General features: G+C 46.3%; 1 protein-coding gene across 2 annotated transcripts in view; it reads left to right on the forward strand.

Moving 5' to 3' along the window:
• RANBP10 (RAN binding protein 10) overlaps positions 1 to 27,687 on the forward strand; it is a 51,964-nt gene that overhangs the window by 20,042 nt on the left and 4,235 nt on the right. For both annotated transcript variants that reach the window (XM_056862819.1, XM_056862820.1), the window contains exons 4-11: positions 2,455 to 2,622; positions 10,475 to 10,497; positions 16,898 to 17,082; positions 21,534 to 21,646; positions 23,354 to 23,462; positions 23,756 to 23,904; positions 25,639 to 25,834; positions 26,680 to 26,804. In XM_056862819.1, the coding sequence (XP_056718797.1) occupies positions 2,455 to 2,622; positions 10,475 to 10,497; positions 16,898 to 17,082; positions 21,534 to 21,646; positions 23,354 to 23,462; positions 23,756 to 23,904; positions 25,639 to 25,834; positions 26,680 to 26,804 (1,068 nt within the window). The remainder of the gene's footprint in view (positions 1 to 2,454; positions 2,623 to 10,474; positions 10,498 to 16,897; positions 17,083 to 21,533; positions 21,647 to 23,353; positions 23,463 to 23,755; positions 23,905 to 25,638; positions 25,835 to 26,679; positions 26,805 to 27,687) is intronic.

A 27,687-nucleotide genomic window follows, 5' to 3' on the forward strand; every position in this document is an offset into this window, starting at 1 on the left:
GGTATTCTGTGATCCTTTTTTTTCATTAAACACTTTAAAAAAATCAGCATTTCTTTAACTACAGAGAAAGAATTCCTCTGCAGTTTAATGGGAAGGTGTCTAAAATCGGTTGGTGTTCATAGAACGAATGGTCTGATTCTATCACTGTTCAGCCTGCTCAGTTTGCGTGGAGCACATAATTTCAGACACTGCTGCCTCTCTGGCATTGCGCAAACACACATCAGATGTTTTTTTACCTCATGATCTTCCACATCAGAATTGGATGCTACAAAGTGCTGATTAGCTAGACGTAGAGTTTTGCAGTCGACCATTTCACGTTTCTGATGGTTCATGCCTCAAACCTAGAACACCATGTTGTTGTTTTCCCAACATAATGAGTAATGTTTGACTTTGGTTCTACAGTAAACGATGGCACTTTTCTCACACCTTCCCTGAAGAAAATACCAAGCGAAAATGCATTTGGACATGTTCAGTTATACTCTATAGATAATTTTGGACAGTTTATATCTAGGGATTTTGGTGCAGCTAGCCTTCTTCTGGATGGCCCAGGCTAGCCTGATCTCGTCAGATCTCAGAAGCTAAGCAGGGTCAGCCCTGGTTAGTCTTTGGATGGGAGATCACCAAGGAATACCAGAGTTGCTGTGCAGAGGAAGTCACTGGCAAACCACCTCTGTTAGTCTCTTGCCATGAAAACCCCCCCAAAAGGGGTCGCCATACGTTGGCTGCGACTTGACGGCACTTTACACACACACAGCCTTCTTCAGTTATATCCACATCTCAACCTTCTCCCCTAATGATGCCATTTCATGTATTAGAGTAACGGGGTTTGATTCTGTTGCACCCTCCTGCCTTCTGAACTTTTTTAATTTGAGGGTTTCATTTTTTAAAAACCATTTAGACTCCAATTAATAGGAACAGGTGGATAATTGACATCCAAGGTAGCATGTTCCCAGCATGTGAAATAATCAAAAATATTACCTCAGCTTTGGTACTGAGGTTAAAAAGGTAGTAACCATCCACTATTTTTGAGTAATACCTCCAGGAGACTTGGAATTATAAGAAAAAGTGTAAATAAGGCATCCCTAGCTCTTGAGGTCCCCTACAAATCAGTCATCAGACTAGGATCTGGGAGACCCAGGTTCGAATGCCTATCCTGCTATAGAAGCTTGCTGGGTAACCTTGGGCCAGTCACACGCTCTCAGCCTAATCTACCTGACATGGTTATTGTGAGGATAAAATGGAGGAGATGAGAACAATGTAAAATGCTTTGTGTCTCCACTGGGGAGAAAGCCAGGGTATAAATTAAGTAAAATAAATTGTGTAAAAAATAAGCAGGAGTCCTCTGGCACCTAAAAGACAAACAAACTTAGTATAGCGTTTGCTTGTACACAAAAGCTTATGCTATGATAAATCTGTAAGTCTTTTAAGCTACCTCAAGCTCCTGTTTGTTTTGCGCTACAGCAGAGTAGCATGGTTATCCCTCTGGAATATGAAACCATGTGGGTTTGTGCAGTAATTTCTGAAAGAAACATCATTGCTTTATTTAAATATTTATATCCCTGGCTGTCAATTATATAGCTCCCAAGGCAACTTCCAATAGCAATTAAACCAGTTCAATAGACCATCATAAAAACATTTTGCAAAATCCAGCTGCAGCTGCAGTGAACTACATTAGAGGGCCATTAAAGTGAAGATGGTACAAATAACTTAGTCAAAAGACTAATTAAAACTTTCAGCAGCAAAAAAGACATTAAAACCAACAGTAAACAGCATAAGCCAGAATATTGTTTTGGATTTGACAGAGGAGAGTTCATGGAGTATCCATCCACATTTCAACAACATTTCTTCCCAAGAACATTGTGGTAAATACAAACGATTCAAGTACCGAATCCTGACTGCAGTTATAGTTGTAATCATTACAGGGCATCTTGGCCATCTGGGCATGGAGTAGGGGTTCCACATAATTTTCTTGGGGTCACTGGGAATGTGGGGGGGAAGGTAGTTGTGAATTTTCTGTGTTGTGCAGGGGGTTGGACTAGATGACCCTGGTGACCCCTTCCAGCTCTATGATTCTATCAGAATAAAAAATATATATAAAAGTATAACAGACAGTAGTATTGTATGCAAAACACAATAGCTCAGCACTGGTTGTTACGGATAATATATAGTATATTAATAGTAATAATAATAGCTTGACTGATCATTCCATTAATCTTAAAGGCAAATCATAAGTATTCTAGATAGTACTTATTAAACACAAAATTGAAACTGAATGTTATTATAGAATCGAACTATTATAAGATCAGAATATATATACAGAATATAATAGATGAAACGGTTTGCAATATTAATGGTTTGCCTTTCCTGATAGACTGAGCTTCCTGCATCCCTGCTTGTTCCTATCGTTGCCCCTGCTACTTTTATAATCTGCCTCCCTATATTTTTCATCCCCAGGTTGGGATAAACATTCCTACGGCTACCACGGCGACGATGGATACTCCTTCTGCTCTTCAGGGACAGGGCAGCCCTATGGCCCGACATTCACTACTGGAGACGTGATCGGCTGTTGCGTGAACCTCATCAACAACACCTGCTTCTACACAAAGAACGGACACAGCTTAGGTAGGCCGCTAGCAGGCGTTTGGCTCAACCATATTTGTTTAATTAGAAAATTTTATCCCTAAATATTTTAGGGATAAAAAAAATGACCTTAGGTTTTAGAACCTAAACTTATTAAATGGTTGACTAAGATGAAAATAGCTAAATAATAATTAAAGTAAAAATAGATTATATCAAAATTATTTGCAAGAGAAATAGGGTATACGGTGGTCTGTTCTGTGTGAGGAGAGTTGGAGGTCGGTTTCTGTATTGTTTTGTGTCTCACATTTTCTTTTTTCTTCACTTTTTTTCTTTTTGTGTATTGTGTTTTTTTGTGTGCTTTGTGTATTTTGCCACATTTAGATCATTATTGATAAAGGGGGCAAGATTTGTCAATTTCTCTGGTTCATTTGTACAGTGAAAAAGGTTTTTAATAAAATAAATGTAACTTGTTTAAAAAAGAAAAACAAAATAGGCGGCTGTTCACCTTCCTAGTTCAAGTTCTAATTTGCACTCAAGAGCCAAGATTTCCAGAGACGTTGAAAACCTACAGGAATACCCAACACAATTATTTGTGCTGATACTAATAGGTTGCAACTAGTGGCATTAATTATATCTGTACCTTGGCACCCCTTAACCATTCTCCTTGCTACTGTAACTTCTTCCGTAGCTAGCAAGAGTTCTCCCTGCCCCGGCCAATTAGAGCAAAAAACACCCAGGTAATTCTGTGGAATCCCTTCTGATTAATAGGATTCATAGGACATAGGAACAGAAAGGGCACCCCCATGTCTCACTGTTCTGATCTGGGTGAAAAGTTCAGGACAAAAGATTTTTATCTGCATACACTCAAGAAGACTGAGGCCTTTAGTGAGGGGGTATATAAGATGGAGGTGGGAAAAGAATACTAATAAACATTCGAACCAAAAAATCTGTAGTTCGATGTTTTAGCGCAAAATTGCTAATCTGAAGCTCGGTGTTTAAACACAAAGTTGAAATTGAACATTATTATAGTCCAAGCACCATGCCTGACAAATCAGATGCATTGAATAGAATAGCAAGGAACTCCCTTGCAGTGTGTTTACTGGCACAAAAATTTAATAGATGTTCCTTCTGTTGAGTGAGAACATGACAGGATCCGCTATGGAAATCCTAGCTGCTTGAATAGCTTCAGAGAGTCTTTGCGAGCTCCCTAAAATGTGGTGTTCTTTTGTTAATTAGGAAGTCTTAAAACATCCAGTCAGGTGTACTGTATCTTGCAGTGACACAGGATTGGGCACATTTTGACATTTGAGAAATGCAAGTTGAAATTTTGTGCTCCGTAGATGTGGCGTACTTATAGTACAAAGGTCTAATCTGCATTCTGATTGCTGTTTTTGGGGGATATCAACTGGGGAAGTATTAGCCAGAGGCAAGACAGCAGTGCCTGGTAGTCTCGCATCTATCTACTAAAAAACCAGGTATCTCTTATCCCCCCCCCCCCATTGGTTTCTGAACCTCTAGCACAGGGGTGGGGAACGTCAGGCCCGGGGGCCATGTAAGGCCTCAAAATCATTTAGTCTGGCCCTTCGTGGGTCCTGGCAGATCTCTAGCTCAGAAGGATCTAAGACTGGCGATCTGCCCCCTCCCGTGGACAGAAATAGCCTCTATTCAAGGCAGATGTGAGTTTGTTTTGCCGAAAAAAGGAACCCTTTCCCCCCTTGCAGGAGAGTCATTAGCTATGGAGCTGCTAGGGCCTGCCAAGAAACTGTGTTAACCTTTTCCCACCCGGGCCGTAGCAAAATGTATTCCCTCTGTACTACAAGAGGGCTGGGGGCAGAAGGTGGGCGAGTGCGCCACTGGTTGGATGTCTGCCTGCTTGCCCGCTCTGGGGGGGGTCATTCGGGGCAGCTGCCTGCTTGGGGCTTGGTCAGCTAATTTTTAAGTTGATAATTTCGTATGGCCCATGAATGATGTTATAAATATCCAAATGGCCCTTGGTGGAAAAAATGTTCCCCACCCCTGCTCTAGCAGCCATGGCCTGAAAGATTCATCCTTGTAAGACATGAGGTCTTACATGAAGGATTGTCACCAAATTCTGCATCCAGTACAGCTCCAGTTACGGTGCAGAGAAATTGACTCGGTAGTAAAGGCATCGGTGGGCTCCTTCTGCTGCTAGCATTTCAACAGATGTTAGACAGGTTTCCCTGTTGGGCTCTGTTCTTTTATACAGTATGGATAGTGGCTCCTGAATTGTAATCCCTGCTAGTGTTGATTCTGGGTGCCGCTGGTGGTTTAGGGAGAGGACGTGACTCAGTAGTAGAACATCTGCTTGGCTTCGCATGCAAAATGTCCCAGGTTCAGTCCCTATCATCTCCAGTTAAAGAGATCAGGCAATGTGAAAGACCTCTGCCTGAGACCCTGGAGAGTCGCTGCCAGTCTGAGTAGGCAACGCTGACCTTGATGGACCTTGATTCCGTGTAAGGCACCATCAGGCGTTCAGGAGGTTCCAGTTTCCAATTCTGTTAAGCTCTTGAATTCCTTCTTTGAAGAAGGGGTGAACATAATAATAAAAGTCATGCTGGATCAGACCAAGGCCCGTCAAGTCCAGCAGTCTGTTCACACAGTGGCCAACCAGGTGTCTCTAGGAAGCCCACAAACAAGATGACCGCAGCAGCATCCTGCCTGTGTTCCACTGCTCCTCTGATACTGTAGAGAATAGGTAGGCATCATGACTAGAATTCACTTTGACTAGTAGCCATGGTTAGCCCTATCCTCCACAGTCTGTTCCGTGATGAAGTGCTTTGGTGCAGTAACATTAGTGCTAGTTTTTTTTTTTTTAAAGACCCTGCTGCTCCTTGTCAATTGCTGCTTGTCCTCTCCAGCCCTGCGGCACTTGCTGGTCCTGTACGTGTTAAAGCTGCTGTCCTTGGCTAAAACTGGAAGCAGTCTGTCCTCATATGCTCCTTTTTGGGGGTGACAGCTTAAATGCCTATAGAATAACTGTGTCATCAGAGAAGGGCAGCTCCTCATGCAAGACCCAATTAGGGTTAAAGTGCAGAGAGCTGTGCCGGCAGGAAGGGAAGAAATAGAGCAAAGCGTCTTCTGGTAATGTGACTGTGTTCGGTATATTCTTGTCCTTATGTAGATGACGTCAGGTTAAAAAAGAATCCCAACGATAGTATGGGCACAATAATCTTAGTCATTATTGCTGGCTCATTAGTTCTAGAGCTGTACTGTATTCTCATTGGAAGCAGGCCTGTTGGGTGCCAGTTGATCCTGTCTGCAAAGTTACTGGTACAGGCAGCGGCTTGTACCAAGTTATCTTGGCCAGTGGGTCAGAACAACAGTTCTTGGAGTCCTGGGCTCCAGAAGCACAGGGGGGGGGTCTCACATTCAGTCTCTATCAAAACATAGTTTGCCTCTTCAAATATTCTCCCATTCAAATTCTGTTAGCACAAGGATATGTGCAATATCTATACCTTTAAAGCAGGGGTCCTCAAACTACGGCCCGAGGGCCGGATCCGGCCCCCGGAGGGCTTTTGTCCGGCCCGGGGACCGAGAAAGCCAGTCCCCCCTTGCCCCCCTCCCCAGAGCTTTTCTGGGCTTCCTGGCCGCGTGCGCCCAGCCGGAAGCCTCCCTCCCGCCCCAGTCGCCCCCTTCCCTGCTCCCTCTCCAGCCCAAAACCCCCTTTCCTGGTGGGAGGAAGAGGGCGAAGGGGACGACTGGGCGGCGCGAGGCGGCAAGATGCCTTGTGCGCCGCCCAGTCGCCCCCTTCGCCCTCTTCCTCCCACCCTCCCCGGTCCAAAACCCCCTTTCCTGGGCGCATGAGGCATCTTGCTGCCTCGCGAGCCGCCCAATCGCCCCCTTCCCCCTCTCCCTCCCAACCTTCCGTGGCCCTGGCGTTCCTGTTTTGGCCGCAGTCGGGCAGCGTTCTCACGGCTCGGGGCTCTCTCTCCTCCCGGGGGTATTCTTGTGGCCTGGAGGTAATTGTAGGGGCCCCTTGGGGGGGGCATATCTCCAGGGAGGAAGAAAAAGACTTGTGGCCATTTATGCACAGGAGGATTTGCCGCTCTCCAGATGCACATTTTCCCCATCCGAATTCTCAGAACTCAAAAGTAAGCTCCCCCCACCCCCGGGCAGAGTTTGGAGAATTCGGATGGGGAAAATGTTTATCTGGAGAGCGGCAAATCCAAGGCAAAACCTCCAGTGCATAAATGGCCTTGGTTTTTACATGCCGACTTTCTGTACCACTAAAGGGAGACTCAAATTGCCTTACAATCCCCTTCCCATACTTTCCCACAACAGATGCCCTGTGAGGCAGGTGGGGCTGAGAGAGCTCTAACAGAGCTGTAACTTGCCCAAGGTCAGCCAGCTGGCTTCGTGTGTAGAGGTGGGGAAACCAACCAGGTTCACCAGATTAGCCTCCGCTTCTCACGTGGAGGAGTGGGGAATCAAACCCAGTTCTCCAGATCAGAGTCCCCGCTCCAAAACGCCACTCTTAACCACTACAGGGGGAAGGTCCGGGCTTGCGAGGAGGATGCTTTTCCGGAGAGCCCCCTCAGCCGCCACCTCCTCCCCCGCACACGTGGGGAATTTGTTCATATTTTTTTCAAACTATAGTCCGGCCCCCAACAGTGTTTGAGGGACAGTGAACCGGCCCCCTGTTTAAAAAGTTTGAGGACCCCTGCTTTAAAGAGTGCAAAGCTGCATCTGTCTTCTCGGTCTTATCGGTGGGGGGAGTAGGTATTACCTTTACAGACAGACAGAAATGACAAAGTGTGGGGGGGAAATAATCCACAAGCAGCACCGGCAGTTAGGTAGCCTCTTTATCTTAGCTTCTTCATTCTGTATAACCTATTCTAGTAAACCATCGGAATTGTGTTTTTTAAAAAATATATGCAAATACCTGAGGTTTTTTTTTAAATCTTGGTCTGGCACTGAAGAATTGACAGATTTGTTGCCAGGTGAAGAGTATGGAAGAGGATGTTCCAGAGACGAAGCACCACAGCAGAGACTTCCCAGGCTTTCTTGGCCACCCACCTCACTTTAGAAGGCAGAAGAGCACATGGACCAAGATCTCTGGAGATCTTGTAGCTCTATCAGGCTCATGTGGGACCATGGGGTCCTTAAGGTGCCTTCCTCCTGGTTCTTTTATGCCTTGCTGTTCTTTTTTTCAAGCAGTCTTCAAAGGCAGCCTTGCCAAGAGCATGTTGTGGTAATCTAACCAGGAGGGTAACCAGCGTTTGGATAATTGTTGCCAGGTCATGTTTTGCAAGTAAGGCCTGCAGATGGTTAAGGGCGCGGCAGGCCACAGCTGAAACTCGGACACCCTTCTGCCCACGTGGCTCTCAGGGCACTCTTAAGCTGTGAACCTGCTTCTTAAGGGGGGGAGGTTTGGGTGGAGTGTATCCCTGTCCCAGAATGTAGGCCGAATGCATCTCTGCTGTGCTCACGGCTGCACACAACAGCTGCCATGCGCCGGGTGTGGAAGAGCCTCACAAGCAGGCTTCGCAACTGATTCTTTGAGAGCACAGTCGTTCTTCTTTCTTGGGGAGAAAGGATGAGGAATGCCCCTGGGCTGTCAGCAAAAAACATGTAGTTATGTGCATCTTTGCCCCCTTCGAGGTCTGTGACACACTGTCAGAAGGAGTTTTCTTTGAAGCAGAAGTTCTTTGCAGATGTTGCTTCAGCAGCAGCCTGGCTCAAAACCCCTAAGTGTGCTTTGGAGACATTTTCAAGGATAGAGGCTGCTGCCGGGCATTTAATAGGTTTTGCTTCATAGTTTTCTTTGAATAAATGAAGTTACAAGAGTATCTTGTAGGGCTGTGTTTTGCATGCAGAGTTCAGAATGTACACAAGATCTTGAAGCGTCATCTTGGAAAAGCTTTTTGGAAGTGACTGTTGTATGCCTATCAAGTCACTTAAATCATGTGATGTCAGTTTCATTTGAACTATTTATTAGGGCCAATGGAAAAGTCACAAAGCTTTTGTGTTCTGCAGAACTCTACCTTACATTAGTGCTGTGTTTGGATTCTTTAATATCATCATCACAGCTGTCTGTAATTTCACTGGAGTTTCCTGGCGCATGTCTCTCTTTTTCTAAAGAGCAAAATGCACAAGCTTCTAACCCAGAGGTTCCCAGCCTTTTTGAGTGCACGGGCACCTTTGGCGTTTTGCCGCTAGATGGTGGGTGCAGCTGCAAAATGGCTGCCTCAAGAGGTGGAGTCAGCTGCAAAATTTCACGGAGCGAGGTCATGAGTTACTCCTAATAGTAACTATTCAGCATTTCAGGCAGAAGCTCTGTTTAGCAGGATGCCTTTTAAAATGGACATATTGTTTAATAGTACTTTCTTGCACACAGACAGCTTATCTCAGCCATCATACAGTGCAGATCCTTGTGCTGAGGTGGCAGCTGCTGCCAGACAACTTTTAAAAAATCTGCATAGCCAATCAGAAGCCCTGATGGGTAAAAGCCCCACCTGGCCCCACCCACTCTCTGAAAACACTTGGCAGGTGCCAGGAAAGGTTTCTGCGAGCACCATGACACCCTCCACAGGCACTGTGTTGAGGAACCCTGCCTGAAGTGACACACTCAGGAATCATAGAATCATAGAGTTGGAAGGGACCACCAGGGTCATCTAGTCCAACCCCCTGCACAATGCAGGAAATTAACAACTACCTCCCCCCACATCCCCAGTGACACCAATCTTCCCCCCACCATGCAGGATCCCACAATCAAAGCACTCCCGACAGATGGCCATCCAGCCTCTGCTTAGACCTCCAAAGACGGTGACTCCACCACTCTCCGAGGCAGTGCATGGAATGGATCTTTAAAGTCTTGTGTGAAACTTCCCTTTAACTTTCATTGTGAGAAATTATGTTAAATTATGTAGTTTTGGATAGTGGACTTCAGTGTTATCAATATGCACAACACTGAACAGAGAGTGAGAGAGGCAGGCCCTTTCCCCAAAGCCCTGCCTCCAGAACAAAACATGCAGGCTAGAATAAGCCAACTTTGTTTGGAATACTTCATGTTGCGCACACCTGTGTTTTTCTGTATGTTTTCTCCATGCAAGACCAAGAGGCGTGGGAAAGATAGCAGCTCTTCCTACCGACTCGTCTGCGGCCCTGTTGTCAGAATTTATTTTTCTGCCACCTTCATGTGGCTCGCTCACACGGCATCCTGAAGCATTTGCTCAGTCATGCGCACGGTGCAAGATCCTTATGCACTTATGCACCTTATGCGCTTATGCACCCCGTTCTGCCTCCTAGCAGCAGTCAGTGCAGCTATTCAGAAATCCTGTATCCTTTTGCACCAATTGCCTTTTGTATCACACTTTTAATTTTAGTTTTAAAAAGAGGAGGAAGGGGTCCTGAAAATCAGTTTTTGGATGCGGAGGACTTTTCGTTGTCGTTAAGAGATGGGTTTCTAATTCACTTCACTGTAAATTTCCTGGGCAGGCAAACTGAGAACCTTCCTGAGGGCTCCTAGTTCAAATCCTTCAAATTCAGTCAGCATAAAATCCATTCACTCTGGCACTTCTTTTAGGGGGGCAAGTATATTGGGAATCCAATATCTGGTCTGTGTGAAACTGATACTGGCAGCTTAACCTTCCCCAGTGCAACATGATGAATTTTAATTTCTTTTTACATAAATTCCCTCATCAGTCATGAGTTGAAGGTTAGCTCGAGGACCAGCCTTGCCTTAATGGACACAGTGTCAGAAAACGCAGTAGTGTGAGGGAGATCCTTATTAATTCTGACCGGTTATTTCTACTGGGTGGCCAGCCTGGCGATTGTTGACATGTCGTGGTATTGTGTAATAAGCTGAAGTTGTAGGTGAACGGGGGGAAAATATCCTTTGTCGTTTTTTAATTTTAATATTTTCCCCCCACAGGTATAGCCTTTACAGACCTCCCTGTAAGTATAATTTTCAGTATTTTAATAAAAGATGCAAATTGAAGGGATGGGGGAAATGACTTGTGCTGATGTCGCTTCTTTGCCACACCATCTGAGAATGGTTAGAGTTAGGCTGTGCCTGACTGCTGCATTTTCGCTGAAGTCAGGATTGGCAAGTTCCTGAGAAAAACTAGTTTCAGACAGGGGGCTATTAGTTACCAGTTTTTGTCAGGTTTTTCCTGTTATTTGTTAGGGACATGTGAGGGGAAAAAACTATATTAACATACAAAGTAAAATTACCAAAAGATGCTTTGCAGGGTTCTGTCTAGGTTTTTAAGAACAAAACAAGGCCTCAATTTGAATATACACACACACTGTTGCCTCGGCTGTGTTGAGCAACCTAAAAAATTAACTTCTAAACTAATAAATTGTTAAATATTGTGGTTAGCAAAGCAAGCAAGGGGAATCTTCAGATTCTTTTCAGTTACGTTAAGAACATAAGAAAAGCCATGCTGGATCAGACCAAGGTCCGTCAAGTCCAGCAGTCTGTTCACACAGGGACCAACCAGATGCCTCTAGGAAGCCCCCAAACAAGACGACTGCAGCTGCATCCTGCCTGTGTTCCATAACACCTAATAGGCACACTCCTCTGATACCGTAGAGAATAGGTATGCATCATGACTAGTATTCATTTTGACTAGTATCTATGGATAGCCCTCTCCTCCATAGACATGTCCACTCCCCTCTAAAAGCCTTCCCAAGTTGGCAGCCATCACCACATCCTGGGGCAGGGAGTTCCACAATTTAATTATGCGTTGTGTGAATAAATACTTTTATCGGTTTTGAATCAGCTTCAGCAGATGACCCCGCGTTCTGGTATTATGAGAGAGGGAGAAAAGCTTTTTCCTGTCCACTCTCTCCATACCATGCACAATTTTGTAGACCTCCATCATATCTCCCCTGAACCACCTTCTTTCTAAGCTAAACAGCCCTCAGCGTTGGAGCTATACATATTTGTATAAGAACCATGTGGACGATTTCTTGCCTTGTGGGTTGGCTAGTTGGAACGCAGCCCAGCAGCAAAACTTAGTGAGCGCAGTGGCTCAAGTCACAGGTTTTCCTTTTCAGCTTGAGCAAAGAAGTGGGGCTGCTTGACCCACTGTAGGAGACCGTTGGCGTAGGTGGTAGTTTGAATGGTCTTCGTTTTGTAACAATTTGTCATTGGTTGCAATACATGCCATGTGTGAGCAGGGCATGCCTATTTAAATCCCTTCCTCCCATGTATTTTGTACATCGGCACCAAAATACAGTTCTGCCCTTAGATGCACAAATAGAAAATAAGAATATCGAAAGTGTAGAGCAAGGACATTAAAAAAAATGTGGTGAAAAGACTATACTAGTGCCAGAATCAGATTCCAAAGATAACAGCAAAGATGATGCTGTTACTGCCCACGTAGAAGTTTGGGATTTGTGTGTGCATGTTTAAAAAGATCAGTGTTTGATGTTTTATTATTTCTAGGAAGAAATCCAACCCTGATTTATAGAAATGCAGATCTCAGGTGTTTAATTATATGCTAGCAAAGTTTCTTCAACCTTTCCGGACTTGGAACTCACCTTTAACCCCTAGGGGGCATCAGGGAAGCCTCTAAACTGCAAGAATGTGACATCACAGTCACACACTGAGTTGACTCAATATGAACTTAGGCAGCAATTGGATCTTCTGGCAGTCCCCTCTTTCTAAAGGATATGACCCCCTTTGCTGCCCTGCTGCTGCGGAGTGGGTGAGGCAGGTGTCTACCCGTAGGGCCTTCTGACAAGCTTGTAAAACGGAGCTGTTTATGGGAGCTTGAAGGGTGGCTCGAAGGTTACACGTGTGGGCTCTGGCTTACTGCTTTCAGTGTGTCTCTTAAATATTTTAATTATTTTGGTACAGTAGTAGCTGTTATCCTGGGAGCCAGAGTTACGGCCTCCCTGGTGTCAAGGCCAAGACACTGGGCGTGCCAGACCAGGGATGTCAGGGACAGGAAAAACAAGCCACACCCCGCAACAATCACCATAGCAAAAAACAAGCCCAGGATTGGGGCCATGGAGGTCTCCTTCCCACTTGCGTTCTGTATACATGTGCGCTAGCAGCAGGTCCTTCCAAAAGGCTGCTGAACATATAAGGGGACTTCATAGGGACTCCATGACCCACCTGTGGGTTCAAGCCTACTGTATTAACATATCAGCTGCAGATACTTTAGCACATATTCTCGGGATATATCAGTATGCAGATATAAATATATGTAACTGTCTGTAATCCATGACAATGTTGCAAGTGCTTATAGAACATTTTAAAAGTAGGGAGTGCTAATGCCTTCTTTCACTGGGGGCGGAGGGTACTGATTATTCCCAAGGTTGTAAACAAGACAAAGGAAGAACGCTCAGAAGACATGGAAAACGTTCCTAGTAATCATGCCCACCCAGCTGGTGTTTCCATGTATTACAATAAACAAACCTTCCTACATGGCAGCTATGACTTTTCTGCACGATGTTTAAAGCAGCCCCAGGCGCTTTGGAAATGCAGACCTCTTGAACAACAGTGTCCTGAAGACAAAGAACAGCTGTCTCCGTAATAGCTTAGGCTGTCTCCAGTTGCAGGATATCTCATACCTTGCTGGAATCTTGCCCCAAACCACCGCTCCTCTTGCTTTGCTTGCATATGCTTGCTTTGATTGGCTTTTCAGGCATCCGTTTAACAACCAAGGAAAAAACTTCACATGTGCGTATTTTTGTTTTGTTTTGTTTTTTGGCACAAAATCTTCTTAAATGCGGTGGAATTTGCAATCCAGCTTGCCTGCTGGAGAAGGGTATTGATAGAGTCGCTTTGAGGTCTTCTGGCTGTGCAAGTGGGCCTTTCCAGTGTCCCAATCACAGTTCCTTCCCTATTCCCCCCACTCCCATGGGAAGACATTCAAGAGCAGTTACATCATTGCAAGGTAGTTGTCCAGGACTCACAGAATTTTTCCTTAGTTGTCGATACCAGGATTTGCTTTGGAAACTAGGTTTTTCATTGCCGTTCGCAGTCTGCTTGTTCTTTCTGCCATTACATTTGGATTTCTCATTAGCTTTTATATCCTGATTCCTGTTACAGTATTTATCTCTTTTAGAAAATGTTAATGATCTGCACTGGGGCCAGTGGAGAAGCGTGGCCTGTCTTTTCTTAGATAACTGCAGCAGGCTTCACTCTCAAACTTAAGACATTTGCAGTACGTTCGTGTACAGGCCGCTTCCCTCTCCCATGTCTTACAGCACAGCCAAGAACACGGGGTCGTGTCTGCTTCATGTCATGCTTGAATATTCCACATTCCTACTCCCTTTGGGCAGTACGTTCTCTAAAAGATTTCTGGATTTAATGCTCCCTGGGTGAGATAATAGGGGCCTGTCCAGCACATGTTATCCTCTGCTTATGCTCTGGGACATATTTCCATTCTTTGCAGAGGGAAACGGAGTCAGTGGATAGTTGTGAATGCTGAACCTCTCTTCCAACAAAATTGCTAGGAGGGCCTCTGCCTCTCCCCTGTGCTGATGAGAACTCTTCTACAATTCCATGGCATACTTGGCTGTATTAAATTTGTCTTGTTCTTATGCCTGAATCTGTCACTTCTGCAACCGTCTGCTTTATCAGTGCTAGAAAAAGTATTTATTTTCCGTTTCCCTGGGTTTCATGCTGCTGTCTCTGTCTAACCTTCCCAAGAACAGCAACCTTCTCAGCAACCCTCTCTTTCTCTTCTTTGTTCTTCTTCTGAGTTTTAGCTCTTCAGATTTATCCCTCCTTCCCACACACTCAGCTCGTCCATTGTTCCCACTCGATTTGCAGATCTCTTGAAGGTAGCTGCAGTCTCTTGAACAAAACGAGACCAGTCTATTTGGAGCTTCAGTTTTTCATGGTTGTCCTTCTCTTTGTGTGATGGGATGGCAGTGACTTCATTTTCTGGTAAAAAGAGAAGCGAACCACAATTGGTCCTTGACTAGTGTTAGAAAAGTCTTTGGTTTAAAATCAGCCTGTGAGCCTTTGGTAGACTGGCCCAATCAGATGCGGGTTTAGACCACTACCACCCTTGTTCTGAAACTGATGCTTGGTAGAGTTGCTGTAGGAAAGGTTTTTTGTTTTGTTTTTAGAGTGCTGATAGGAGAGCGTTGTAAAAGACAAATGCCTCCAGCAGCAGCAGAAACACAAAAGAGCATAGCTGGGGAACCTGTGTTAAGAATAGGGAATGATGGGTAGGGAAAGCAGGGAAAGGAGAACAAGCTCATCATCAATCAATCATCACCTTTATTGGCATAAAAAGGAATAATCAGAACAGTCTAAATACATCCAGCATCAAATTTAAAAATTTCACAGTTAAGATACAAACTCCCTTATGCTTATTGCACGTTGTAAGAATTCTGCTACCCTGTTGGTTAAGTCTGGGTTCTGGTTATTCTATAAGAACGATAATTTATATTTATCAGACGACTCCTTCTTTTTGCTTAGCAAGGATAATAAGAATTTGACCCGGATTTCTGCATACAAATGGCAGTATAACAGAACATGAGTAACAGTTTCAACATGAGCATTCTCACAAGGGCAGAGTCTGTTCATATATGGAACTTTACGATATCTCCCCTCTTTCAGCACTGAGGGCAAAACGTTAAACCTGGCCAGCATAAAAGCTCTTCGTTGATGCGGATTAGTTAAATTATAAAAATACGAAGCAACTTTGTTCAAGCAAAAGGGAATTTCCATACTCAGTGGGGAGCAGGTTCTCCTAGCTGCACTCATAAGGGAGAACAAGCTTTAGACAAAGACTCTAGAGCAGGGGTGTCAAACTTAATTGTTACGAGGGCCAGATATGACATAAAGGTTGCTTGGTTGGGCCGGGTCATGTCTTGCCAACCCAGATTGAGTGTGGGGAGGGGTGGCTGCCTCGGCTGGCTTGCGGGCCGGATAAGAGCTCTCTAGGGGCCGGATCCGGCCCTTGGGTCTTATGTTTGACACCTCTGCTCTAGAGGGTTGTCTGCAAATGGCTAGGGACCAAAGCAGAAGCTGCAGACTGTTTGGAAAAGCTAGATAACCAGAAGCTGTGAAGAGCGAGGTTCGAGTATCTGACAAAGGGAGCTTTGACCCTCGAAAGCTCGCACCCTGGAAATCTTGTTGGTCTCTAAGGCGCTACTGGACTCAAACCTTGCACTTCTACTGCAGACCAACATGGCTGCCCGCTTAAGACCTGTGAAGAGCACCACCACTCCGGGATCTGAATGACTCAGTCACTCTATTCATTGGTTGGCATGATTTCTCCCCCCCCCCCCAAAAAAAGAGAGAGTGATGGATAGACCAATGTCTTGAAGGTTGGTCTTTCAGCTCTTTGGTCAACTTGAGGCCACACGACAGCAAGTACAACCGCACTCTCATTTTTGCTTGTGTTTTCTTATGGATTTTGGAATCCTTTCTCTTCTAGCAAGGGTGTGTGTGTGTGTGTGCTAGTGGCTGTGGATTTCCATTTGGATTGGGCAGGAACACCTTGCTCTGTCATGATGCTAGAAGGAGTTTCCTTTGGATTCTTACCAGTTTCCCTAAATTTGGTGCTCTCAAAATGCCAACAAGTAGTCCTTTCTTTAAAAACAAAAAAACTAAAAGATGGAATGTACACCAGAGCCAGCATGGTGTAGTGGTTAAGAGCGGTGGTTTGGAGCGGTGGAGTCTGATCTGGAGAACCGGGTTTGATTCTCCACTCCTCCACATGAGCGGCGGAGGCTAATCTGGTGAACTGGATTTGTTTCCCCGCTCCTACACACGAAACCAGCTGGGTGGCCTTGGGCTAGTCACAGTTCTATTAAGAGCTCTGTCAGCCCCACCTACCTCACAGGGTGTCTGTTGTGGGGAGGGGAAGGGAAGGTGATTGTAAGCCGGTTTGAGTCTCTCTTAAGTGGTAGAGAAAGTCGGCATAAAAACCAACTCCTACTCCTACTCCTCCTGCTTCCTAAGGGTAGTCTTGAAGGCTGTGGAATAAATAGGGAACATCATTTCAACTTTCGTAGATCGCAGATACATCTTCTGTAACTGTCATTGGGAAACACATTTGGCACCATAACCTGTTGCGTTCCTATCAGTCACTAGAAAGATGGCAAGTCTTTGGGGAAAACCTGCACCCTCTTTACCAATGCAAGGATTGATGTTGACCCATGGGTTTACCATGATGTATTTTAAAAGATGCATTAAAATCTAGTTTGGGATCAATTGTAGCAGATTATTCTCCTGTACATTATGTGTGCCTGACATAGAGGCTCCATTAAAGTAGTTTCTAAGGAAATGAGCACCTCTGCCTTGGAGGTCTGGAGAAAATGTTATGTTTTTACCCTTCTCGCCAGGTTTGTGACTTAGGTTTCTTTCTCTTGGCAGGCCAATCTATATCCCACAGTGGGGCTTCAGACGCCTGGAGAGATAGTGGATGCCAACTTTGGGCAGCAGCCGTTTGTGTTCGACATTGAAGATTACATGCGGGAGTGGCGAGCAAAGATTCAGGGCACCATTAAGCGCTTTCCCATAGGCGACCGGTTAGGTGAATGGCAAGCCATGTTGCAGAAGTAAGTAGGATCGAGGCCTTTAAAAGCCTCATTAAACCACCATTTCCTATAGCGATTCAGGCTGTATTCACCATCCTTTCTTCCTTATTCCGGTCCGTTCTCTTGCCTGAGCAATGAGATTCCTTAATGCTCATGGCAAAGAAATGTGCTGCCTGTTCACCTTGAATCTATTTTTAAAAACTGTCAAGGAAGATGAGGCTTATACAGTCTTGGAATGATGTGCTACTTTCAAAAACCTGTCTACTTTATCACTTTTAGTCCCCTCTGGGGACAAGTCACTTGCAAGCGACGGAGCCAGATGTGAAGGGGAGCTGATGGTTTGGAGGAGATGAATAAATTCTATCCAGCTGCATCCCAGAAAGGCATAAGAGAGTTGAGGTGTGCACAGAGCTCCCGTGCACAATAGTGAAAGCAGATGAAAATTGGACGGTTCTGGGTTCCCTTAACTGAAAATCCACACAAAGCCTTACTACATTAAGAAGCATCTTGTTTTAACATGCAAACACTGGAGTCTGGTGTTTTGGGGTGATTATTCTAATAATGGGTTGCATCCAGCCAACTTTTCTGTTGGTGAGAAAGGACAAAAGGGGGTGGTCCCCTTTGTCTGCTCAAAAAGGATATGCTGTGTATCGTGGGACCTGGATGGACAAAAGCCATGTGGGATGAGGGCAAGAACTGAGCAAGACTGAGTGAGAAAGATGGCTAGATCTAACTCAACATGATTCGCTTTCAAGAAGGGTTAGGCAGAGGACAACTACAGGTCTCAATAGATGAGGTTGTGTATTTCATGGATTCTAACAAAATCATCCCAGTGCCCCTAGCTCAGGGGTGTCAAACATAAGGCCCAAGGGCTGTATCTGGCCCCTTGAGAGCTCTTATCCGGCCCGCGAGCCAGCCACGGGAATGGCTGTGGCTCAGTGGTAGAGCATCTGCTTGGCATGCAGAAGGTCCCAGGTTCAATCACCGGCATCTCCACTTAAAGGGACTGGGCAAGTAGGTGATGTGAAAGACCTCTGCCTGAGACCCTGGAGAGCTGCTGCCGGTCTGAGTAGACAATACTGATTTTGATGGACCAAGGGTCTGGTTCAGTATAAGGCAGCTTCATGTTTTATGTTTTAAGGCAGCCACCCACACACACACACTCTCGATCTGGGCTGGCAAGGCATGGTCCGGACTGACCAAGTGACATATGTCATAGCTATGTCATATCTGGCCCTCGTAACAGTTGAGTTCGACACCCCTGCCCTAACACTTTGCTTATGTCGATGTGGTATCCTTTTGGGTGCTTTTCTGCAGGCAGATACTGATTTATTTCTTTGTAGTTTTCATACAAGCTTCTTTATTTATTTATATTTCAAATTTCTATCCCGCCCTCCCCAGCCGAAGCCAGGTTCAGGGCAGGTAACAACATTAAAACTATCATAAAAGCCATAATACTCAACATTAAAACCAATAACGATAATTTTACTGAACTAAACTGTATAACCATAATAAAACAGCGGATGGTGTTCGATTACAAGAATGACCACTAAAAGGCTCTGCTGTCAGACTGTCCCCCTCAAGTTTGTAAGATGGACAGAATAACGGGGAGGGAGGGAGGCCAACACAGATGACATCCGCAGCTGTCCTCAGTTATAGGCCTGGTGAAAAAAACCTCTTGTCTTATAGGCCCTGCAGAACTCTTTAAAGTTGCTACGCAACCCTTCAATTTAGCTACCCATTTTCATGGCCTTCATTCTCTTTAACTCCTGTATTGTTCCCACTAGGAAGAGCTAAAATGAGGAAGCACTAATGTTAATAATACTGCATCTGCGCCATTTTGTGTCAGTATTACTGGACCCCAGGGCCTGTTGCTCTCTTTGCAGAATGCCTTGTTCACCACAAAGCATGGGGCTTTATATGTAATAATAATTAATTTATTGCAGTCATAGACCAGAAAGTATCATATAACTTTTCTGTGCTATGTTTCCAAAACCTTGCATTTCAAGAATTCTAACAAAACAGATAAAATACTAATTAAGCCAAATATAACAGTGTAAAACTTGGAGCAGTATTTCTATACTTATTACAATTCCTTATCCTTTCCAGCGAACCCTTTCTTGCTCCGTGCTTTTACCCGCTCATTTCGAAGGGCTGTATATGTATTGCAGGAAGCAGAGCCAAGAACAGTTCTGAGAGGCACTTTCTGGGTCTTCCTTCTGGGGATATTTCAAAGTGCTGGTTTTGTTCTTTGAAGCCTTACACGGTCTGGGACCTTTGTATCTGCGGGACTGTATTTGTGGAGAACGGTACGTTCTTCAGGTAACAATCTGGTGGTCCCTGGCCCAAAGAATCTCCGGCTGTCCTCGACCAGGGCCAGGGCGTTTTCTGCCCTGGATTAAATGAGATCAGGGCCCTGTGGGACCTCAAAGAGTTCCGCAGGGCCTGCAAGACGGAGCTATTCCACCAGACATATGGTTGAGGTCAAGTATGGTTTTCTATCAGTGCTGGCAATCCTATTCCCCCCTCCTCTTCAATTTCTTTATTCATTTTAATTATCAGATGAGGGGACTTACTGCCTGTAGGCTGCAAGGCGTATTCCATTGAGGAGCACCATCTTATGCACTTATGCATTTTTATTCTGATTTTAGTAACTTGTTGATTTCGAGGCTAGATTTTACTGCTATAGAATGTTTTAATGCATTTTAATTTTGCAATGTTCCTGTTTTATTATAAGCTGCTCTGAGCCCTGCCCTACCGGGGAGAGTGGGAAATAAGAGTGATGAATAAATAACAAAAATTTACGCACATATCGACATTCCCTATCAAACCATGGTTTATTGCCAGTTTGAAGACCAGCCCTTGATCATGGTGAGATTTTGACCAACAGGTGTTTGAAGAGATGGAAAATTTGCTCCAAAATTTTGGATTGGCTAGTACAGTGGTCGGCAAACCGCGGCTCACAAGTCGCATGAGGCAAAACCTCCCATTCATAAATGGGCATGCACAAACGAGAAGGAGAAAAGCTATTGTCACCTGCGCACGCACACACACACCCCACACACACCCAGTGCCCCGCAGCCACGCCCGGCCAAAAGTTCTTGGACTCCACGAAGCCAGCCCGGCCGCAGCAAGGGAGACTCTGAAGCGGAGGGCGGGGCAGAAGGCAGCGCCCCCAGCCCGCTCTTCCCCACGTCCCCGCCCTGCCCTGCACCTACCTCGGCCGCAGCCGACTCCCCACGGCTCCTCGCCCTCCTGCTCCAGGGGGTGTGCTCCAGCCAGCCGTGGAACATGGCTGGCTACTGCCCTGGTCTTCCCGGCAAAACCCCAGCCTGCAAGCAGAAACAAACTGTCTGCTGCTGCTGCCCCCGCCCCCGGCCCCCAGGTTTTCTGCTGTCCTGGCCCAGCTTCTGCGCCCTGAACTGCAGAAACGAGGCGGGTGAAGCTAACAGGGGCAGGCAGGACAGCACCCTCTCTAGTGTTCTCAGACTCCTTTGCAAAGGCCAGTTTGAAGGGAGATCCCCCTCAGAGCAAACTCACCCAGTTTCTAAAGTCTGCCCTCTAATCAGATGGAGTTTGCGGAAAAAGGAGAGGGAGACCAGAGCAAAGGAACAACGGTATCCGTAATGTGCATCTACAGAACAGCAAACCCAAGGCAAAACCTCCCGTGCATCAACGGCCATGCACAAATGAGAAGGAGAAAAGCTATCGTCACCTGCACATGCACCCCCCCCCCCACACACACACACGGTGCCCCGCAGCCACGCCCGGCCAAAAGTTCTCAGACTTCACGAAGCCAGCCCGGCCGCGGCGAGGGAGACTCCGAAGCGGAGGGCGGGGCAAAAGGCAGCGCCCCCGGCCCGCTCTTCCCCACATCCCCGCCCTGCCCCGCACCTACCTTGGCTGCAGCCGGCTCCTCGCCCTCTGGCTCCAGGGGGCGTGCTTCCCCAGCCCTTCCTCCGGCCAGCCAGCCCGGCCTGCCCGGGCCGCGACCCCACACCTCCGCCCCCTGGTGGAGGGCCGCAAGCCAGGGGGAGCAGGGGCAAGGCGACAGCCGCCCGCCCTCTCGCTGGCCACTCTCCACCTCCACCTGCAGGAAGGCGCCGCAGCGCACCGCCACCTCCTACTCCTCGAGAGCCGCACTCAAGGGCCCAAAGAGCTTCATGCGGCTCGCGAGCTGTGGTTTGCCGACCACTGGTCTAGCTTCTTGCCAAAAGGCAATACTAATTCTACATGTAGTGGTAAGTGATTTGTGCCCATTGGTTTACCCACCCTAAACTTAGAGCAATATGGAAGGAGATTTGAAGTAACCAGACAAAAATCAACCACACTAGCTCCTCTTTCACTAATTCTTGTAAACTCTCCTAGAATAACAACAATTTCCTGCAGATTTGTTCCGGCCTTGCCAAGGATCCATATTGGTCATTGATGCTTATTGCACTTGTTTTTTTCTTTTCTTTCACGTTTCCCAGTATGGTTTCTTCTTACCTGGTGCATCACGGGTACTGCGCCACAGCAACTGCCTTTGCTAGGGTGACAGAGAGCACAATCCAGGAAGAACAGATCTCCATAAAGAACAGACAAAGTAAGATTATTCTTAGACCCTCCTTTTTGTCCCACATTTCTCAGTCTTATGCAGAAGGTCCTTCCTGCCTTCTACGGGACTGCAGTCCACTGGTGGGATGCTTATACACAAGAAGGATGCTTCCTGTGGTCAGTTGGTAGTACTGGCTGCCTCTGCTGTTCCACTTACCTCCTACAACGTCTCCTTGCTAGGCTTTTGCATTAAGCCAGCGTGGTGTAGTGGTTAAGAGTTGTGGTTTGGAGAGGTGGACTCTGATCTGGAGAACCGGGTTTGATTCCCCCTCCTCCACATGAGCGGCAGAGGCTAATCTGGTGAACTGGATTTGTTTCCCCGCTCCTACACACGAAGCCAGCTGGGTGGCCTTGGGCTAGTCACAGCTCTGTTAGAGCTCTCTCAGCCCTGCCCTCTTCACAGGGTGTCTGTTGTGGGGAGGGGAAGGGAAGGCGGTTGTAAGCCGGTTTGATTCTGCCTTAAGTGATAGAGAAAGTCGGCATATAAAAATCAACTCTTATTCTTCTCTCATTCCCAAACTTTGTCTAGGAGTATTTTTGTTGTCGTTTTTTTTGTCATCAGTCGCTGCTGACAAGTGGTGACCCTGAAGGGTTTTCAAAGCGGAAGATGTATGGAAGTGTTTTGCCATTGCCTTCCTGTGCATAGCAATCCTGATATTCCTTTGTGGTCTCCCATCCAAATGCTAACCAGGGCCGTCCCTACTTAGCTTCCAAGGTTAGATGAAATCGGGCTAGCCTAGGCTATCCAGGTCTGGGCTTAGAAGCAGAAAAATATATTCTCAAGAAAACCTCAAACACCTTTATTTGCCTTGTTTTTAAAACTCTGAATGATTCCCCTTTGGATTCCTTTGCAAAGAGGTTGAGCTTCTTTTAGTGTAGAATTCCCAGAGCCCTGCATCAGAGGTTTTGATCCAGGATTTCTAGCACTAGGACTCAGTCTGTGCCATGACACTTGGTGTGCCCCTAGGGTTGCCAATTCTCAGTTGGCAAATTCCTGGATTTTTGGGGGAGGAGAGGGTTCTCAGTGGGGTACAATACCTTGGAGTCGACCCTCCAAAGCATCCATTTTATTCAGGAAAGTAATCTCTGTTGTATGAAAACCAGCTGTAATTCTCCAGGCCTGACCTGGGGGTTGGCAACCTTAGGTGACCTGGGGCTAGGCCGATGACAACACAAGGAAAGGGCCATCTTGGTTGTGGCAGCAGAATGATAGAATTCCGTCCCCAGGAAGATTTGTCTATCCCCCACTGTAATAGTCTTTTGCCACCAGTCTTCTATTTCTTCTCGCGTACCCTTACTGACTCCTCTCCTTGTCTGTTTTAATTACTGGCTTGGATGGATGGAAAGCTGGGTAGATATGTTCTTAGAAGTTGATTTTTAATGCCCTTTTGATTGTCTGTTGCCTTGAGGACCCTAATTGGACAGAAAGGTAGTGTGCTATTGTTTCAAACAAATACAGTAAATGGCACAGCTTCTCCAAGCTGCTGTCTGGGCTTGGCACCGCTTGTTGCTCTTCTTGGCCATCATTGCCCTGTGTTCCTCTAATGTTCTCTTGATGGAGGGGGAGGGGGCTTCTGCCTAAATGAGGCACCCATTTTGACAAGTTAGCAGTTTGAATTTACCTGCATACATGCAGGATTGTTTCTTACGGGCACCTTGGCTACCTGCCTCCCAATGATTCTGCTCTCCTCTCTAGGAATACAGAAGCTGGTCTTGGCAGGAAGAGTGGGAGAGGCCATCGAAGCCACACAGCAGTTATACCCAGGACTCCTAGAGCACAACCCTAACCTTCTGTTCATGTTGAAGTGAGTACGTTTATTATCTGATCAGGCAGAGCAGGAGACAAAAACACACACATGGTCAGAGTGTCAACATGGACTTTATGATCTAAGCAACTGTGACTTGCAGTGCTAAAAGCTAGAAGAGATTGGCATGCCCGTTACTGCTTCCTCTGTTGTGTGTTCTAGGGTTCCTTGCTCTTTCTGATCTGCTGCACTAGAGGTCCAGACTGCTGGTGTGCCCTGCACAGATTGTTGCACTGTTCATCGTTCTCCCCATTTTTTGTTACTGAATACTTCCCCCCCCCCTTGTGCTGCAGGTGCCGGCAGTTTGTGGAGATGGTGAATGGAACAGACAGTGAAGTACGTTGTTTCAGCGCCCGCAGCCCCAAATCCCAGGACAGCTACCCAGATTCCCCCAACCTCAGCCCCAGGCACGGCTCTAACAATTTGCACATTCACAGCACTGGTAAGAGTTTCCTAGATAGGTCAGTCAATCAACTTCGTGAAGGATCTGTTCTTATTGTGGACGTCCATTATTGGAATACATCACTCAGATTTTGAATTGCTCCTTGTGCAGGGGAGATTCTGGATGTACACGTTGCTCTTCTTTTTCTTCTATTTGCATCTCAAGCCACTATAGAGGACTCATCTCAGAGTGCCTCTTACCAACTTTGGCTAATAATGTCCGCTACAGCAGCTGTGGGAAGCCAGAGTTGCTGAGCCATTAGTGCAGGTACCAAACTTAGCAAAACAGGGGTGCAGCACCATCCTGCCCAGTATTTGCTGCCCCAGACAGCCTCCCTGGTGAACTGCTTGTGCAGCGCTTCTGGGTGAAGCAGCAGTCCCCGAACATGTCCTGAAAGGGTCTGATAACAGCCCCCTTGCTGAAGCGAAGCAGGTCTGGATCTGACCAGTGCCTGAATGGGACACTACCTGAAACCCTGGGTACGCCGCCTTATTTATTTACTTTATAGTCCTCAAGGTGGATTACGCTGTGAAAGCTAGTGCAGTCAGTATGGTAAAATGCATAAGAAGCAAGGTAATAGGGCTAGGATCTCAGAAATCTGAAACAAAGCCTAAATTACTAGACAGGATACATTAGTGCAGAAAATGGTATTACATAGGCAGAAGACAATGCAGTGGGAGGAGGATAATGAGAGCCAGCGTGGTGTAGGAGAGCCAGCATGGTGTAGTGGTTAAGAGCTGTGGTTTGGAGCGGTGGAGTCTGATCTGGAGAACCGGGATTGATTCCTCACTCCTCCACATGAGCGGCGGAGGCTAATCTGGTGAACTGAATTTGTTTCCCTGCTCCTAGATGCTAAGCCAGCTGGGTGACCTTGGGCAAGTCACAATCTCTCAGTCCCACCTACCTCACAGGGTGTCTGTTGTGGGGAGGGGAAGGGGAGGAGATTGTAAGCCAGTTTGAGTCTCCCTTAAGTGGTAGAGAAAGTCGGCATATAAAAACAAACTCTTCTTCTAATGCAGATGGATAATACATACAGTGCATGGTGCTATAGTCCACAGAGTCCCAGTGCACCCTCCTGAACCATTCTATTATAGCCTGTTACCTTTACAGAGATGACCTTGCATTCCAAGATAGAAGAAAGGCAGGATACAAATATAATAACAAAAGGCAAGTGGTCCGTATAATTAGAAAGGCTGGATAGAAATATAATGATGAAAGGTAGCTACTCCATATAATTAAGAACAGTATGTATAAATATAATATAATACTGATAAATACAAATATAATAAATATATAATGAAATAAATATAATAATGAAAGGCAACAAGTCCATATAATTAAGAACAGTATGTATTCACAAGATGACCTGCCTTAGAAGTTCTCTCCCCATAAGAATCCTGCGTTGTGAGAAAAGAGCTGCGCCTAATCAGGGTGCAGCTTTTCAGTAAAGGATAGTTTCCCCCTCACACACACTCTTTACCTCTGTGTGCATTCAGTATTGTTTGTACTGTAGATTCACAGTGAGCGTGCCACAGTTGTTTCTCAAAAGGGCACCCCTTGCTAATGAGAGCGATTGCTTTCAGGCTGGCACGTGTCCTCCTGCAGCCACGTTGCGATTTTAAAGACAGGGCTGCTGGCTTCTGAATGGCTTCCCCAGCCCCCACCAAAGATGGCCTGAAGCAGAGCCCAGGCAAAAAACAACAACCCATGTCTGTACTCTTCTTATGTTTCCAGGAGCAGACAGCCCGAGCTGTAGCAATGGAGTGACCTCCCTGAAAAACAAACAGAGCCACAGTAAATACCCAGCACTGAGTTCGTCTTCGTCATCCTCTTCCTCGTCGTCCCCTTCGTCAGTCAACTACTCAGAGTCCAACTCCACAGATTCCACCAAGTCCCAGCAGCACAGCAGCACCAGCAACCAAGAGACCAGGTAGCGCATGGTCAGTTCCCTTTCCAGGGGAGAGCAGCCAAGCAGCCAGCTGTCCCAGCCTTGGGCTTGGATAGTCACGCCAGTCTTTGTTGTTTGCTACTTTAGCATGCAGGCTTTGAACCTTGGGGATTTTGCAATGCGCAGTCGATTAGGGGGACTCAAGTTAACTTCTCAGGCCGCCTGAAATTTTCTCTTAGTGTTATGTTAAAGGTAAAAGTACACATGAACAAATGAAGCTGCCTTATACTGAATCAGACCCTTGGTCCATCAAAGTCAGTATTGTCTAGTCAGACCGGTAGGATCTCAGGCAAAGGTCTTTCACATCACCTTCTTGCCTAGTCCCTTCAACTGGAGATGCTGGGGATTGAACCTGGAACCTTCTGCATGCCAAGCAGATGCTCTACGACTGAGCCATAGCCCCTCCCACAGTCTCCTGTGCAAACGCCAGGTCATTACTGACCCATGGGGTCACATTTCGATGCTTACTAGGCAGACTATGTTTACGGGGTGGTTTGCCATTGCCTTCCTCAGTCATCTACACTTTACTCCCAGCAAGCTGGGTACTCATTTTACCGACCTCAGAAGGATGGAAGGCTGAGACAACCTTGAGCCAGCTACCTAAAACCGACTTCTGTCGGGATCAAACTCAGGTCGTGAGCAGAGCTTTTGGCTGCAGTACTGCAGCTTACCACTCTGCGTCAAGGGGCTGTAGTGCTTTGTTATCTGCTTGGAAAATCCGCACATTTGATGAATCTGCCGTCTCCCTCTCTTTGCTAGGCTTTTGCCCCTTTTTTGGAGTGCTGCTTTACTTTCTATCATCATCGTTCTCTCCCCTTTCCGTATAGTGACAGTGAGATGGAGATGGAGGCAGAGCATTACCCGAACGGAGTCCTAGAGAATTCCGCAACGAGGATAATGAACGGCACTTACAAGCACGAAGAGATCCTGCAGACGGACGATTCCAGCATGGGTAAAGTCTTAGGGCAGGAGGTGGCGTGCTGCCTTCCATTCTTAGGAGGGGTAGAAAAAAATAAAATTAGCAGGTGTGGGTGATGCACTCTTGGGGAAACAAGGCTTCTTGGGAAGGCTCTTCCAATCCTGGCATGTAGAGAGAAGCACGGGCTGCAGAAATCTCTAGACCTGCCTGCAGTTGGGTAAAAGTTCCTTTAGTTTGTATAGCTTACACTGAAGGATCTCTGTAGTTTCCATTGCATGTGGATTTTCGGCTGTGGCACAGAATACCTTCCTGAGAATCGCATGCTTCTGTTCAAACACGAAAGTGTTAATGTTTGCAGAGGTTCATCCTGTGTTTGGAGAGTTGAACTTTGGATTATGCTTCTAGTGACGGGGGATCCTCAAGAGTCTTCTAAAGTTGCTTGCCCTGCCCCCCCCCCACTTTCTTTTGGAGGGGGGAATGATGATGTATAAGGGGCAGTTGCTTCAGTACTGCCTTGTTTAAAGATAAAGGTAGTCCCCTGTGCAAAGACTGGGTCATTACTGACCCATGGGGTGATGTCACATCCCGACGTTTACTAGGCAGACTATGTTTACAGCAGGGGTGGGGAACGTCAGGCCCGGGGGCCGTTTAAGGCCCGCAAAATCATTTGGTCTGGCCCTTCATGGGTCCTGGCAGATCTCTAGCTCAAAAGGATTTAAGAGTGGCAATTGTCCCCCTCCCGCAGACAGGAATAGCCTCTATTCAAGGCTTGTTTTGAGTTTGTTTTGCCGAGAAAAGGAACATTTCCCCCCCTTGTAGAAGAGTCGTTAGCTATGGAGCTGCTAGGACTGCCCAAGAAATTAATTTTTAAGTTTATAATTTTGTATGGCCCGCGAATGATATTATAAATATCCAA

The sequence above is a fragment of the Euleptes europaea genome, chromosome 17 (genome assembly GCF_029931775.1).
Source record: "Euleptes europaea isolate rEulEur1 chromosome 17, rEulEur1.hap1, whole genome shotgun sequence".
Taxonomy (NCBI): Eukaryota; Metazoa; Chordata; class Lepidosauria; order Squamata; family Sphaerodactylidae; genus Euleptes; species Euleptes europaea.